The sequence below is a fragment of the Miscanthus floridulus genome, chromosome 15 (assembly GCF_019320115.1).
Source record: "Miscanthus floridulus cultivar M001 chromosome 15, ASM1932011v1, whole genome shotgun sequence".
Classification (NCBI taxonomy): Eukaryota; Viridiplantae; Streptophyta; class Magnoliopsida; order Poales; family Poaceae; genus Miscanthus; species Miscanthus floridulus.
The window spans coordinates 43225641-43241733 of record NC_089594.1 but is presented as its reverse complement, the minus strand read 5'-3'; the positions used below and the strand labels follow the sequence as shown (position 1 = coordinate 43241733).

Below are 16093 nucleotides of genomic sequence, written 5' to 3'. Positions count from 1 at the left end.
GATGTACCCACTGATCCTCCAACCGTCATGCAAGATCCAATGACCCGGGCTCGAATGCGTCAACTCAATTTAGAGGTGAGCTCGTTCTTAAGTGATCCTTTTCATACTTTTGATAATAGACTACTACCTAATGATGTTATCTTACTTAGGAACATTGGAGAGGGTTATGAGGGACTTAGAGGAAGTAGTGGAGGCGATGATGACCAGCAAGGACGTCCAACAGAAACCGGAGGCCCGATCCAACATGATTTCGAGTCTGCCTCGGCCTCCAGGACTAGTCTGCCTTAAACTGGTCACCCAGGACGCATCCGAACTCCGTTTTCGACGATCCACATATGGTTGGAAAGCTAATTTGATAAGGAAGCCAATCTAAGTGTTCTCACATCAAAAGCCCTTCAGAATCAATAGGAATCGTTGAAACAAGACAGCATCCAGAATCTATCAGGGTGCTGTGATACCGTCTTTTGGTTCGTTGGACCATGTATCGTGTTTGGGCCCATTAGGGGGCGCTTCCAGGGTAGGCGATGACCCTAAGACCTTATAATCATACGCCGCCGCCGACATTAGGTTTTGGGTTTTGCTTAGATTAATCTGTCAAGAACAGTTTCGCCGTTCATCGGTTTGTGAGACCCTAACTTCGTGAGATTAATCATTCGTCTGCAATTTGGTTACTTTCTTTCTTATTCTTGCTTGTGTTCTTCGTTGCACAGGCAGGGATTAGCCTTCTTGGCGAAGTCAACCGGATCCGTGTCTCGGTTGATAACCAGAGGAGTTGTGGTGCTAAGATTGCAGGGTTCGATCTTTCGATCTGAAGCCAGATCGGTGTGTTATTCTCCACCACAACGATAGTTACCTCTACCTGACGCAAGATCAGGATCCCCGTTCCTATTAGTAGCTATAGTAGTATTGCAATAGGTCAGCTCAAGTACATTAGTTGGTAGCTATTACATCAACCATATCTTGGTAGTGGGCTATGGTAAGCTTTGTACTCCTAGGAGTAGGTAGTTGGTGTACTCTTATACTTAGGAGTAAGTAGTTGACCAATAATTATGTACCTGGTAGAGATACAGCTAGAGTTGTATATATTCGATCCAAAGGGTAATGGAATACTCAGTTCAGTTGCCACAAACCAAAGGGCAGGCTTCGGCCATCACTGGCGCTTGTGCGGAGTGTGTCTGTGCGCTGTTCTTAATCTCTTCTTCTACCTCTAGCCATAGTGAGTGAGTGTGTGTTGGTAAGCTAGTTGCTTACCTGTGCAGGGCAGCCAGGGATCAACATACATATCTGCGGGAATATAATAGGTTTGGACTTACATGATGCATATGTTACATGCAAAAGGTGGATGTAGAGTTCATTTGATAGTTATATTGTACAGAACTGGCAACGTCTTAACTGTACAATTTATGGCTGTAGCACATTAGGGAACAGCATAGGTAGTGGTAGTGGTGTGCACATGAGGTAGTGGTAGTGGTGTGCACATGAGGACGCATATTATACATGGAAAGCTTCAGGTTGTTGATACGGTAATGCTGATCTTGTCATCTGGCAGTATCTTGTTGTGTTGTTTGAAACGTCAGGAGCTGCTGGATGAATCTGTGTATGCATCTAGATGTGTGAGTTACCTCTAGTATTGAAAGTGTATGATAAATGTGGCGAGTGTTAAGAGAAGATCAGTGTACTTGAGACTTGGTAGTGGCACGTGCACTCGATGTGGTGGCTGCATCCAGATACATAACCTGTAGAGTAGTAAAGAAGAGGTGGAGTGCCGAGGCTATCAATTGTTTAGATGATATACTGTGTAGATTTATTTTAGCTATACCTGTGGAGTCAGATAGATGTGCGTCATTTTCATGATCACTGTAGTCTGTTGGGAACATGTCATTGCAGCCAATACATTTTTCTGGTGATAAAGCAGAAAAACACAAGCATGGCTACATAGGCCATTATAAAGAGGCAAATTGTGTTGTTCCACACAACAGGCAACAACCCATTGGTAGCTGAATATAAAAAATATATCATGGTGACAACGAAATGAAGGACCCAGTAACACAGGATACTGCATCTTAACTGAATGATGAAGCAATTGCACGATCCTCAATGTTATATATAGTACAGGTATCACGTGGGCAAACAATTTCAATGGTCAGTTTTTTTCTGTTCATGCACTGTAGGAGTTAGTTTTTTTATATCTTGACCACCATCTTCACTGTGCAAACATAGCAACAGACTCATCTATCACAGGAAGTATCAAAGAGTCTACATTGATCAGGTAACGTAAACAAAAAAGGCAAGAGGAATGACACAGGATTTGTCTAGCATACCAGATACACCACACTATACAAAACTGGAAAGAAACCCTTTCCATATGGACATAACCTGCATACGCAGATAAATCAAGCGAGAAAATGTCATTCCAGTCATAGAAAGAGTGGAATCCATCCCAAATGGATAAAATGAAGATTTATTGAATCTGTAAGCATAGAACACAATACCAGTAGAGCAAGTACTTGTTCCCAGTATCCATAGTCATAGCAGAAAGAAGGTACACTGGTTCGTTGGTCAAGATAATCTGACAATAGAAGGGGAAAACGAATACATATTCATTGACCAAGATACAGGTATTGAAGGAAAGAAGTAACCTGTCAAGTTTGAAAACATGTTATGGCTACAAACGTAATAGGGGATCAATATGAAGAAAATTTAAGCCTTCTGCCATGCTCAGACCTATTTTATGTCAAGGAAAAATAGGGTACCTATATGAATTGGAAGATACATTATCTACTAAATGTCAATTGAAGCACTCTAAACAGCATAAATTATTGACCAATATTTGTACGGTTTTGAAAGGACATGGGCAAAACAATACAAACAACAAATTTAGGGAAGAAAGGGAGATATGGTATGAGGGTGAATGCATACCAGTCTAATAGGAACTGCAGAGTGTAAGTTCTTTGTTGCATTCAAGATTGGTACTATTTTCTTGCCTTGAACTCCTGTGAAATGCTGGAAAATAATTTTAATCACCAGGCACCGCAGAACCTAAATAGTAGAACTCTAAACGACGGAAATCGATATATTGAATTCCAATTGTCGAATTCAACGAAGGTGTGGCACTTCATTTTAGTCTTCAAGTATAAGATGAATCAAAATTTGGGTATATAACAACTAACATAATAAGTAACTAAGATTGAAGAAAAGTAGCCCAGGTTACCTGCCAATGCCTTGAGTAGCATCAGAGGAGAACGATAGAACTACCTCTGAATGTGCTTTTCCAGAACCTGTGAAAAAACACGTATAACATAGTCACATAGATTAAGGAAAACGGTCAACACTTACCCATATCTATAAACATGGTCATTCTCATTCTAGACAAATATTAGGAAACTTAGTTTCTAAGCATGTGCGCTGACTCAGGGTTAGGCAAATGCTAAACTAAACTCTGATGGGGTCAAACTTTTTTTTTCTAATCTTGGTATGTTGTGTGCTATCTGGGAACAATATTTGCGTGGACATAATAAGAATTAGAGTCACCATAGCACTTTTATTTAAAAGGAGGTAGGTTTAGTAACTCTACTCTAAACTATAGACATATTAGGATCCTGCATAATAGAACGGGTCACTAACAATCTGAAGAAGCATGGTACATGTAAATTTGTAAAACCTGACAATGACTATTGTCCTAGGAGCACATGTAAATGTGTAAAACTTAATTGATGAGTTAACTGCAATGGTATATAAGAACTGGTGTGATTTAGTACCGATTGTAATGATATATTTCTACTAATTCTCAGTTAGGAGATCCCTTGTGCTAAAGGTAAGTACGAAATCTATTCTAATATTCATATATTTCTTAGAATTTTTTGATGCTTCGAGAGTTTGATCTGATCAGCAGGCTCACTACCGGAAACAGCAGATTTGCCGAGTGCAAACATGTTTACCGAGTGCATTCTATCGGGCAATCGGTCAACAAGCTCTTGGGCGAGTGCTGCAAAAAACACACTCGGCAAAATAATGACACTCGGAAAACAAACTCTTTGCCGAGTGCTAAAAAAACACTCGGCAAACTAAGAAAAAACACTCGGCAAAACAAAGACACTCGGCAAAAAACCGCCACGTGGACATCCATCCGTTAGTGTGTCGGCCGTTAGGAGTTTGCCGAGTGTCCGTTAGTGGCACTCGGCAAAGAAATAAGTTTGCCGAGTTTTTTTCCAGCACTCGACAAAGAAATAAGTTTGCCGAGTGTATTTTTTCCAGCACTCGACAAATAAATAAGTTTTTTTCTCTTCTGGCCTTGAAACTTTTTCTACTCTCCACATATAACATGTGGTACTCCATGTTAAGATTTGGTATATTTCTGGATCTATTTGCTATATTTAATTAATTTATTGCATTTCAAGGAATTTTTTGGTATAAGTCAAATTTGAACTACAAGTTATTCAAACAATAGAATAAAATGAGTAGAAAAATGATATTCATGTTATTGAGTCCAGTGTGAGGCCTACCCAGGAAATGAAAAGAAATTTCAAACATCTTGTTCAGGAAACACGACTACGAACGTGTGGCCGAATGGTTTTTAAATTCTAAAAAAGCAAATGAAGTCTGAAAATCATGAGATTTGTCAAGATCTCATGATATCATACGTGGAGGCCATAATAAAAAAATGAGAAGGTTTTGCACAATCTGTCATATACGATGTTTACAAACCGAAGTATCTCAGAAGAAGAATCGTAGCGTTGAGAAGGATTCGGTAAGATTTGGAGTCAAAGTGACGGTCGAATTGGGGTTTGACTTCAAAACTTTTTGTATAGGCAATAGAGAACATAGATTGATTCATGTGTAATTTTGGTAATTTTTTGGGTCCGTTTGATAATTTTAATTTATTAAGTGCAATTATAGAATTTTAATTGATATAAATTGAATTTGAGCTATAACTGCATGAAATAATAAGTTTTTTTCTCTTCTGACCTTGAAACTTTTTCTACTGTCCACATCTCCATGTTAAGATTTGGTATTTTCAAAGTACATCGGAACAAATTTAGTAAAACACGTTATGGAAAAGGAGAAGGAAAATGGGAAAAAAATAAGTTTGCTAAGTGCTCCTTATCTGGCTCTCGGCAAAGCTGGGGTTTGCCGAGTGTCAGACATGGGACACTCAGCAAACCCCTTCACCGGCCCCACCCACACGCAGTAGTTTAGGGTTTGAAAATGGAAGAAAAAGCAAAACAGGTTTGCCGAGTGCCCGCCATCTAGCACTCGACAAAACAAGGCTTTGCTGAGTGCTAGATCGCGGGCACTCGGCAAACCTTGCGCATATCCACCCATCGGCCACACACACACACTCACCACAACACGCCCACACCACCCGCACCGTGCCCCCGACCGGCCGCCGCCACCTGCCCTGAGGCAACAGCCGCACCATGCCCTAGGCCGCCTGCTCTCCCTGCGTAGGGCCTCGGCCCCCCCGGAGGCCGACGCATTGCCCCCCGGTGCCCGACGCCCTCCCCCCCAATGCCCCCTGCCCCCTACGCGCCTAGCCGCCTGCACCCCCGGCTCTCCCCACACTGGGCCCCGGCCCCGCCGGTGGTCGGCACGTTGCCCCCAACGCCCGGCGCCCTCCCCCGGTGCCCCTGACCCCTGCGCCGCTCGGCCGCCGCACCCCTGGCTCTCCCTGCGCCAGGCCTCGGCCCCCCGGCATCCAGCATGTTGCCAAGAAGTTTTGCGCGCTCGGGGCACCGCTCGGCCTCAGGTGCCTCACGGCCATCGGAGGCTTCGACTCACTTGCGCAGGCCAAGGGGCTCTCGCGCCGCCCCCACGTTGTCGTCGCCACCCCCAAGCCGCATTGCCACGCTCGTCAAAGACGATCCTGACCTTGCCAAAGTATTTGCCCACACCAAGGTTGGCATGCGATTTCCCTTTTAACATCAACACACATACGTTATTGTTGTTGCAGATGCCTTTGTGCACTTCTCTTCTCTGCTTAAAATGTATGTTGTGGTTTCCTGTCAATGTATAAGGGCATATTGCTATTGCAAAATATGTTGTACTCAAACGAAACCTATTCTTCTTTCTTCACTTATATTCCTAGTGAATTATGTGTATCCAAACTTGAAAATGTAGTTGACATGTTCTATTGCAACATGATGATCAAACCTTTGTTTGCTTGTATAGAAGTAGGGCATCCTGCTTTATTTGTTTTAGTAGTTAATTGATAAATTGATCTTTCTCTGAGTTTCCTTAGAGATAAAAGTCAGTAGCTTAAATTTGTTTATACGCCCCAAGGCACACTGTTTTGGGTACATGTATATGTTCTTGGAGGAGATTTAAGACCTTTGGTTGTGTATCTGAAGGCCTAATATTGTTCAGTGATACTATCAAAGTAAAAATGTTATCGGTGCATATTCCAGGATTTGTGCAAATTATGCATGCTATTGTTTATGATAGGAAGAGGCAAATTGAATCTTTCATCCCATTTTCTTGAGGATGTGTGGTTTATTGTTCAGTGTTAGTGCCAGAGAGGGATATCCCTTTGAGTGATCTATGTTTTATTGTACTAACACTTAAACTGTACCCTAAGAAATGTTCCATTACCATATTTTGCTAGTTCTGGACCACTGAAATGGCTACCTTTTGTATCACAGTTTCTTGTGTTGGATGAGGTGGATAGAGTTCTAGATGTTAATTTTGAAGAGGAACTTTGTGTCATATTTGGTTGTTTACCAAAGATGTTATCTTGTGTGATAAATAACCAGGGAAAGTACTGCAATATATATTAGCACCTCAGTGTGAGATTAAAGTTGTTGCTTGGAATTGTAAGAATAATCTTCGAGATGTGTATGTTTCTTATTCTCTTCGAGTACAAGACTAGGGTTGTGCTAAGCTACTGTCAATGCATGTGTGAGCTATTTGAACACTTATTGAATATCTACCTATTTATGATATGTTCTTAATGCTCTTTGTATTCTGTTGCTCCTTTCAGTTTAGTTTGTATTAGATGCCAACTACAGTCTTGTCAATGAGTTATTGAGTTCTATATGTTTAATGCATTATGTTTGACACTATTATGTTTCTTTGTTGTAGGAGAGGCTATTGCAAAGATCATTCCCCACCGTGCTCGACTCGTCACTTTGCAGGACAACAAGGTGAGGCATCCTACACCCCTCTTTCCGTATGATGTTCGTATATCATGTAACCTAGCTAGGCGTCTCCCGTTCGAAAGAGATATTGTTAGAAATATGCAGGTCTTTGCATATCTATAACCGTATCTGTTTCGAATTGTCCACGTTTTTTGACAGCCCGAGGATGTGTAGATGGGGTTAGTTTCCATGTTGTACTCTGATCCAAGACAGAGTTTCGGTAGCATCTCCCTGTTGTTCTCTAGATACACAATCTCCCTGTCAGGACGTGTATTTGGAGAACAGCGGGGAGGTGCTACCGAAATTCTGTCTCAAATAGGAGTAGGGCATGGAAACTTACGCCATCTACACATCCTCGGGTGGAATTAGGACATATCTTCACCTATTAGACCACCGCGTAGGAACCTATAGATGCAATTGATTTTTATATTACTTGCTGATATGTTAGAGGATGGATGACCATGAGTGGATGTACACGGGCCGCTCTAGTCAGGGTTCGTTGACCGATGAATGGATTGAGAAGACCGATGCTTTCTTGGAACTAGCATTTGCAAGGGTTAAAGGAGTGTGTGCCACTTGGTGTCTCTACATCATTTGTGCAAACACGCGTCAACAAACAAAGGTGGTCATGGGTAAACATCTTTGCAAGAATGGATTTACGACAGACTATACCCGGTGGATCTACCATGGTGAGTCCGATCGTGTGAGAGATGAGGTCATGAGACAACGCATCGAGGATTATGATGTTGATGCCAGGGTAGGAGACATGTTAAATGACTATCTTGAAGCACACTTCGATGAAGGAAGTAGGGAGGAGGAGCCAGAGCCAACCACAAAGGCGTATTATGATATGTTGTCTGCGACACAGCAACCCCTTCACGGGCATGCCAAGGTTTCTCAACTGGATGCCATTGCACGTCTAATGGCCGTAAAGTCCCAATTTAGCTTGAGCCGAGAAGCCTTCGATGTTATGTTGATAGTTGTTCATAGCCTGCTCCTAGATGGTCACATCCTGCCAAAGAGCATGTATAAGGCATATAAACTCCTTCGTGCACTTAAGATGCCATATGAGCAGATACATGCTTGTCCGAAGGGATGCATCTTATTTAGGAAAGAACATGCGGAAGCAAAGTATTGTGTGAAGTGTAAATTATCTAGGTTCGTAGAGGTAGACTCTAGTGATGGTCAGAAGAGGCAGCTCACCGTCCCCATTCCTACGGTACCTTCCATTCATACCGAGGATCCAATGGCTTTATATGACTGAGGAATCCACAAAATAGATGACATGGCACAAATATGGACGTCGATGCAATCCTGAGAAGCTGGTGCATCCATCCAATGGTGAAGCATGGACAAGGTTTGCTATGATTCATCATGAGAAAGCTCTAGAGGCTCGTAATATACGTGTTGCGCTGGCAACAGATGAGTTCAATCCTTATCGATTGGTGGCTGCCTCATACACTTGTTGGCCCATGTTTGTTATCCCTCTCAATCTCTCCCTGGCGTCTTTCAACGACAGAACATATTATTATCATTCATAATTTCTGAACATCTGGGGAATAATATGAGTGTGTACATGGAGCCTCTGATTGATGATTTGGTCTATGCTTGGGAGGAAGGGGTATGGGCATACGATCGAGCTACAAAGACAAACTTCCAAATGCATGTTTGGTACCAGTACTCCCTGCATGACTTTCCGGCATATGGGATATTCTGCGGCTGGTGTGTTCACGAGAAGTTCTCATGCCTAGTATGCAAGGCATCTCTGATGTTCATTTAGTTGACGAAGGGTGGCAAGTATTCTTCGTTCGACAAACATCGACAATTCCTCCCTCTTGACCATCCATTCAAACGAGACATCAAGAACTTTATGAAAGATGTAGTAGTTGAAGGCCCTACACCCTAGAAGATGATTGGTGCCACGGTTCATGCTCAGCTAGACGCTCTCGGGGTCAATGACCAAGGAGATCATTTTCTAGGATATGGTGAGCAACATGCATGGACTCATAAGTCATGCTTGTGGAACCTCCCTATTTTGATGACCTTCTACTTCCATATAACATTGATGTAATGCACACTGAAAAGAATGTCGTTGAGGCAATTTTTGGTACAATCATGGACATTTCTGATAAAAGACAAAGGATAATGTTAAGGCTAGAGTGGATCAAGCGAGGTTAAGCAATAGACCAAAGCTAGACATGGCCTCTCCTGGAGGTGGGAAGTCATGGAGAAAGCCTAAGGCTGATTTCGTTCTGACGAGGGCCCAAAGGAGGGAAGTACTAGAATGGTTCCAAATGTTAATGTTCCCTGATGGGTATGCAACGAATCTAAAGAGGGGAGTGAACTTAGCTACTTTATGAATCAACGGGCTCAAGAGTCATGACTACCACATATGGCTTGAGCGGCTACTACCGGTGATGGTTCGAGGCTATGTCTCTGAGCATGTCTGGATAGTGCTGGTGGAGTTGAGCAATTTCTTTCGCCAGCTTTATGCTAAGGATTTATCTCATACCGTGGTTGCAGATATGGAAAGAATGGCACATGTGTTGCTCTGTAGGTTGGAGAAGATCTTTCCACCTGGCTTCTTCAATCCGATGCAGCTTTTGATTTTGCACCTCCTGTATGAGGCACAAATGGGGAGGCCTGTGCAGGGCTATTGGTGCTATTCAATTGAGAGATTTCAAAAGGTTCTTTGAACTAAATGTAAAAATAAATGCAAAATTGAAGCATCCATAGCAGAGGCATACATTCTGGAGGTGGTGCCAAACTTCACAATAAAATACTATGCTGACAACCTTCCTAGCGTGCATAATCCACCCCCCTCGTTACAATGCTGGCAAAGATGAATCGAACCTTAGCATTTTCTGAGGGCAACTAGGAAGTGCAAGTGGTGCGACTAACAAGACCTTGAAACATGAAGAGTGGCGCACTATTATGCTATATGTGTTGAGCAACCTATCCGAAGTGGAGCCATACATGCTGTAAGTTCTCAACAAACTTTTTCTCAAGTAGTCACAATTTTGTGTCCAACTCTCTTGTTTCTCGTTGGTACAGCGAATTTCATGAACAATTCTGGCGTGAATCACGGGAACCTACCCCGCTGGAAACTTTGACCCTTCTTAGGGAGGGTGCGGGAAATGGAATGCTCGATTTCATTTCTTGGTTCAAACAGAAGGTACTGTCCAATTTGGCTCGTACTTAGTTTGACATTACAAGTTGCTCATACGTGCGACTAATATAATGAACTACCCTGCTTGAACTTGTAGGGACAAACCGATGCGTCTGAGTGCCGAGTTGAGACAGGTTGCCAATGATTGTGCCTATAGGGTCAGGTCATTTGCCGGTTATGACATGAATGGATATCGCTTTCACACAACAAGCCACAAGCAGAGTCGGCCCAATTGAAGAACCACAAATACCAGAGTGTTTTACGGAAGGCTTAGATGGGGTTGAGTATTACGAAAGAAATGAAGAAATATATGAACTCATGTTTCATGGTTGCAAACATCTTAATCTCGTTATATTTAAATGCCATTGGTTTGATCCTGAAGTAGTGAGGTGGACCCCTAATCTTGGGATAGTCAAAATTCGATAATCATCCGTCATACCAGAAGACGATGTCTATATTGTGGCTCAACAAGCCACGTAAGTTTATTATCTCTCATCCCCGTGCCAAACTGTAGACCGTCTTAAGGGTTGGAATGTTGTGTACAAGGTATTGCCACACAGTAAACTACCTATCCCAAACAATCAAGATTACAACATAGACCCCAACACATATGATGGAGAGTTCTTTCAAGAAGATGGGCTCGAAGGGAGTTTTGAGATAGACTTAACCAAAGCTCAGGGTATGAAAGTAGACAATGAAAGTGGTGCTGATGAGGACACCGGAGACGAGGTTCAGAATGTGAAGGACTCATAATTACATCAGCGATTACATCTAAGCAATGACGGTGATGATGACATTCCTCCTTCGGAGCACGGGGATGATTATATTGACATGCGTGATAGTGGTGATGAGACTTATGATCCAGCTAATCCCGATCATGATGATTATTTCTAATACATGTATGATCCATGCAAATTGATTTATTATTTGTCATACCATGTTATTTTCTAAGTATGTTTTGTTTATTTTGCATCTATTTTGATGTATTATCTATGCTAATTGGTTTACTCTTTTTAATTGCAGGTGATTGAACAATGGTGGGTGGTATGAGGAGGATAGCGTCGCTTTACTCAAAAGCGACAGCGACGCGTAAAGGGTCTGATGCAGCTGAGGTCCGAGAAGAGACCTCGGGGTAGACCCAAGGGTCAAGGGAAAGGTGGAGGCAAGATGAGGCCACCGTCGCCTGTACCTTCATCGCCGTCTGAGTTACCTTCCGCTCACTCATCCTCTGAGGAGGAGGTATAGGTGGAGGAGGAGGTACAGGTGGTGGAGGTAGGGGTGGAGGAGGAGGCAGGGATGGAGGAGACAGGGGGTACCTCTTCCTCTACTTCGTCGCGTGTGTGGTTGCGAGGTCCCTCGACCATCTTGAGGCGACCGATACCTCTTGAGAGACACTCGCTGATTCGACCCGATGGAGACAAGGAAGTAACTTTAGATGTTATCACTAATTTTTTGTTTGATATGTTCAAAATTATAATAGAAACTAATAATTTATCTTAATCACTTGGGTAGGGGTTGGAGGAAGGTCGGTGGGGGTGATCACGTAGGCCATGTGAATGACATCCTTGGTCTTTTGATCAAGGAAAAGTTCCCTGGCCTGGTGCAGTTCAGCGGAACTATCGAGCTAGCCTACACATGGGCCCACTATGCCGCCATCCCCGACACCCCGGATCGAGATGGCAGGGTATTCGCTGACAAGGCACAGCGTGTCAAGGCCGAGCTTTGGATAAGTCTTTCTCGCACTGTATTGCTCAATACATCGCATTGATTGGACATTCTTGAAATAATGACTGGATACATCACGTCTATATGCAGGATTTCTTTAGATGCGAGCAGGGATACGAGGCCAAGGTGGATGCTGTGGCTGACAAAGCCGCCAAGAAACTCGTCAAGGACATGCACTATGAGGCGCGCATCTAGGCCGTGATCCAATACCACGCGGAAATTCTTAGAGAGAGGCTCCCTAAAAGTGTGGCAAGAACCATGAGCCTGACCATGGAACAATACCTGAAGGTAAATATAGAACATTAATACTTATTTTTTCTGAGATTAATTACGCTTAATTTCATCTTCTTATATGTCATATACTTGATGACGTAGGTGCCTCCGTGGTAGTGCGCCTACGATCTGCAATGCGTGGGAGGAGAATCACAACGCTTGCCGAGAGCGGCGTTTGCTGATGTCAGGTGCACCACACCATCAAGGCAACCTCAACCTCTCAGAATACGCGGCTAGATGGGTACGCGAATTCATTTCCTTATTCTAACGCTCAACTCTATATAATTTCTAATCATATTGCTTTTTTTGCAGTCGGCGACACATGGTGGCGAGCCTTGCTCCCAATTCATGGCATATGCTTTGGCCCATAAGGGCAAGGCAACGACCGATGTCGCCTACAACCCAGAGGACCCACCCTCGGCGTATAGCAACGAGTCAGTCCACAGCCGCCTCGATGGATACACATCGATGGCAAGGATGGTCCATGGCCTAGAGTACAATCCGAGCGCCAATGACCTTCATGGAGAAGTGGTCATGAAGGAGGGAGGAGGCAAGAAGCATGGCCGATTCTGGATTGGTGACGGCACAATCGACACAGCCAGTACTTCCACTCTCTCCTAGATTCAAGCACGGAGCACTCGTTCCAGCCCGGTGATACACCCACGGACGGACTCTACACGGTTCTAGATGAACGCACTCCAGGTTATTTCTGTTTTATTCATCGTTCATTGATTTTTACATACTTTCGCATTGCATTGTAACATTGGGATGAAATATTGTAGGCTCAGCTGGAACAAGAAACTAGGCACCGGGAGGAGCTAGAGGCGAAGATGGAGGCAGAGCGGCAGAGGATGGAGGTAGAGCGGCAGAGGATAGAGCTGCAGATGTTTGAATATATGAGGGGTGTTTACGCTGCAATTGGTCAACCTCCGCCACCGATGCCAGTCCCTCCTCCTCAGCCTGCTCCAAATATTGTTTCAGGCACTGTGAGTTGCTTTACAACCTTATAATCACTGTTTCTAGTTTATGCAGAATCAATCTTACAAAGATACCCAGACACTAGAAACTTAGTGACTAATGCTATATGTTTGTTACCAACTATTACTTAAGCAATCATACTAGAGCACAATGCAACTGAGAAGATATTGCTGATAGTTGCAAGTGCTATACTAGTTAGGCAACAGAGAGACCATATGTGTTGTTCAATCTTGTCTCACACATGTAATCTCTTCTTCTTTATGCAGCATCAATCGGCGGCATCGAATGAGCCTCATGACCCAGCATGGTCACAGTGGAACTCGTGGCCTAAGTGACTAGTTGTGATTTTATTTGCATTTGCATTTATGGATTACCTGTGACTACTTGTGACTTTTTGTAGTTGTGAATGAACCTGCTAGTAATTCTGAAGTTTATTTCAATTTATGTATTGTCAATATATCTATATGAACTACATGTGATGCTTATTGTGAACTATGCGTGATGCCTATAATATTTATTTGAGTGTGGGTACGTTATACATGACCGAACAATAAAAACAGGTAATATATGGTCGCTTTGTCAAGTGTTACACTCGGCAAAGAGGCATTTTGCCAGTGCTAGGGCAAAAATACTCGGCAAAGAGGACATGTGACCAAAATCTGTGCATTCTGGGACTAAAATGACTTCTTTGCCGAGTGTCTGCGCTGTGACACTCGGCAAAAAAGCCAACATTTGTACGTTCTGGGGTTTGCCAAGTGCCCGGGATTTGACACTCGATAAAGAAGGCATGTTTGCCTACTGTCAAATAATGGACACTCGGCAAAGAAGCCAACATTTGTACGTTCTGGGCCAGTCTTTATCGAGTGCCCGGGATTTGACACTCGGCAAAGATGACAGATTTGCCAAGTGTCAGGTCCGGGACACTCAGCAAACGTGTCATGACCATCTCCGCGCCGTCGGGTTACTTTTTTTCGCCGAGCGTCGGTTTCTGCTCTCGGCAAAGTATTTATCGAGTGCTCGATAAAAAAATACTAGGCAAAGAGACGTTTACTGGCACTGTAGATGTCGTGTGTTGTTTGTCGCTGTTTCCGGTAGTTGCTCTAGATGATGAAGTGCCATCACACATCAGGTAGGCAACACAAAACTTTAAGTTGGCCAAAATCAAAGGGAGCAAGGGACGAACGAAATAAATGCAATCAAAATACCTTGGTATTATTATAGTGGCTGGGCTACAAAATAAATTGCCTTGCTTGAGTACTGAGCTGCCTTTTGCTTCCACCCAGTCGATGCTATTGACAGTCCTAAAAGAAGGCATAATCATAGTACCTACAACAAGCACAGATCTAGTCAAATTTGACAGAGGCCGAAACGATGAATAATAAGCAACTACTTTTAGCTGTGCAAAACATGATGCATTACACGAGGGAAACAAACAATATAGGAAAGCAAAATCTAATTCTCTCAATCCTCCATATTCAGTGAAAATTAATTCAAGGCATTTCATTCAGGAGGAAATCCATCCATTCCATATTTTCTTTACGTGCAAAGTAGATGCCACAATCATTTAAGGCATTTCATCTAGGAGAAAATCACATAGGTAGCGGGTGGCAGAAGCAAAGTATAACTACAGGAGCCAAAATAGATGAGAGAGCTGCAACCCAAATAGATGAAAGAGGTGCAATGTACGTGTTTCTCCACTACCAGCGAGCAAACAGGAGAGCAGGTCTGAGCATGGCATCGTGGGGCGCTGTTGCTCCGGCTCCTTTTCATCTTCAAACCTCGGCCACAATAGCTGGTTCGTCCACCACTGGGTCTGCACAAAAGAACTAAAATCCCCAAAAAGAAAGTCGAGTTCAAATCCACCCCAGCAAACTCTACGGCATGAAAGGCCCAAAATTTCTCACGCACTTCATAGCCTGCAGAAAAGAATCAAAATCCACAAAAGTTCCAAATCCACCCCCACCAAACCCTAGGACATGAAAGACTCCCAAAATTTCTCACCTGGAACATCTTCTCGGGAGGCAAGGTGGACAGCTATGGTCCTCCGCCCGATTTGTGCGCCGCCGGTTCTCGTGCGGCTGCAGTGCTCCCCCGTGGAGCGGCGATGGGAGGTGCAGCGGCGGTGTAGCCGCGGCCAGGCCGGGCCGGTGCACCAGCACGTGGAGAGAGAGGCAGACAGGGAGAGGAAGGGGAGGCGCAGGCGGGGGCGGGGATGAGGCGGAAAGGGAGGGTACCGTGGGCGCGCCACCTGCAGGGGAAGCCGTCGCCATGCCCGCCGCCGCCTTGAAAGACCGTGAGAGAGACACAGGATGGTGACGGAGGGGGCCATGTTTAGTTCTTCAGTGGTTCTTAAAATTCATGTCACATTGAATACTTAGATATTAATAAAAAATATTAAATATAGATTAATTACAAAACCAATTACATAGATAGAGGCTAATTTGCGAGACGATTTTTTTAAGCATAATTAATCTGTCATTAGCATATATTTACTGTAGCACAACATCATCAAATTATGGACTAATTAGGTTTAAAAGATTTATCTCGCAAATTAGTCGTAAGTTATGTAATTAGTTTCATAATTAGTCTATATTTAATACTCCATATATATACCTAAACATTCAATGTGACAGAAATTTTAGAAGGACCTGTCGAAACCAAACACCCCCTATATCGTGGGCTGGCCGACGGGAAGCGCTGGGGCCTCATGAGGACCGAAGGAATCAACGAGGAATCTCCAAAATCCGGTCAACAGAGCCAGAATCCGATCTTAAGGGATCCTGACGCCGCTTATCTTTGCCGTAATTGAGGGGAT

General features: G+C 43.5%; 1 protein-coding gene across 10 annotated transcripts; it reads right to left on the bottom strand.

The window, feature by feature from the left end:
* Positions 1 to 1293: 1293 nt before the first annotated feature.
* On the bottom strand, positions 1294 to 15606 carry LOC136508801 (uncharacterized). Of its 10 annotated transcripts, none has more exons than XR_010772127.1 (10): positions 15280 to 15606; positions 14965 to 15104; positions 14484 to 14604; positions 3212 to 3278; positions 2920 to 2993; positions 2493 to 2569; positions 2322 to 2376; positions 1820 to 1900; positions 1680 to 1736; positions 1294 to 1593 (listed from the first exon to the last, which is right to left on the bottom strand). XR_010772127.1 is itself a non-coding variant. In XM_066503576.1 (10 exons), exons 5-10 carry the CDS (start codon positions 2958 to 2960, stop codon positions 1492 to 1494), a joined length of 483 nt encoding a protein of 160 aa, XP_066359673.1. In that variant the 5' UTR covers positions 2961 to 3003; positions 3212 to 3278; positions 14484 to 14604; positions 14980 to 15194; positions 15280 to 15606; the 3' UTR covers positions 1294 to 1491. The 10 variants fall into 10 exon arrangements, 4 of the variants coding, with proteins under 4 accessions (XP_066359673.1, XP_066359672.1, XP_066359675.1 ...); XM_066503576.1 differs by having other exon boundaries at positions 2493 to 2639; positions 2920 to 3003; positions 14980 to 15194; XM_066503575.1 differs by having other exon boundaries at positions 2493 to 2639; positions 14980 to 15194.
* Positions 15607 to 16093: the final 487 nt, after the last annotated feature.

Excerpts from the sequence above, each read along its gene's own strand:
- LOC136508801 (XM_066503576.1), bottom strand. The coding sequence starts at position 2,960 with ATGCAACAAAGAACTTACACTCTGCAGTTCCTATTAGACTG. Across the intron at positions 2,377-2,492 it reads AACAAGTACTTGCTCTACTG|GTTATGTCCATATGGAAAGG; the intron begins GTATTGTGTTCT and ends CTGCGTATGCAG. Across the intron at positions 1,594-1,679 it reads GTGCCACTACCAAGTCTCAA|ATTCATCCAGCAGCTCCTGA; the intron begins GTACACTGATCT and ends ATGCATACACAG.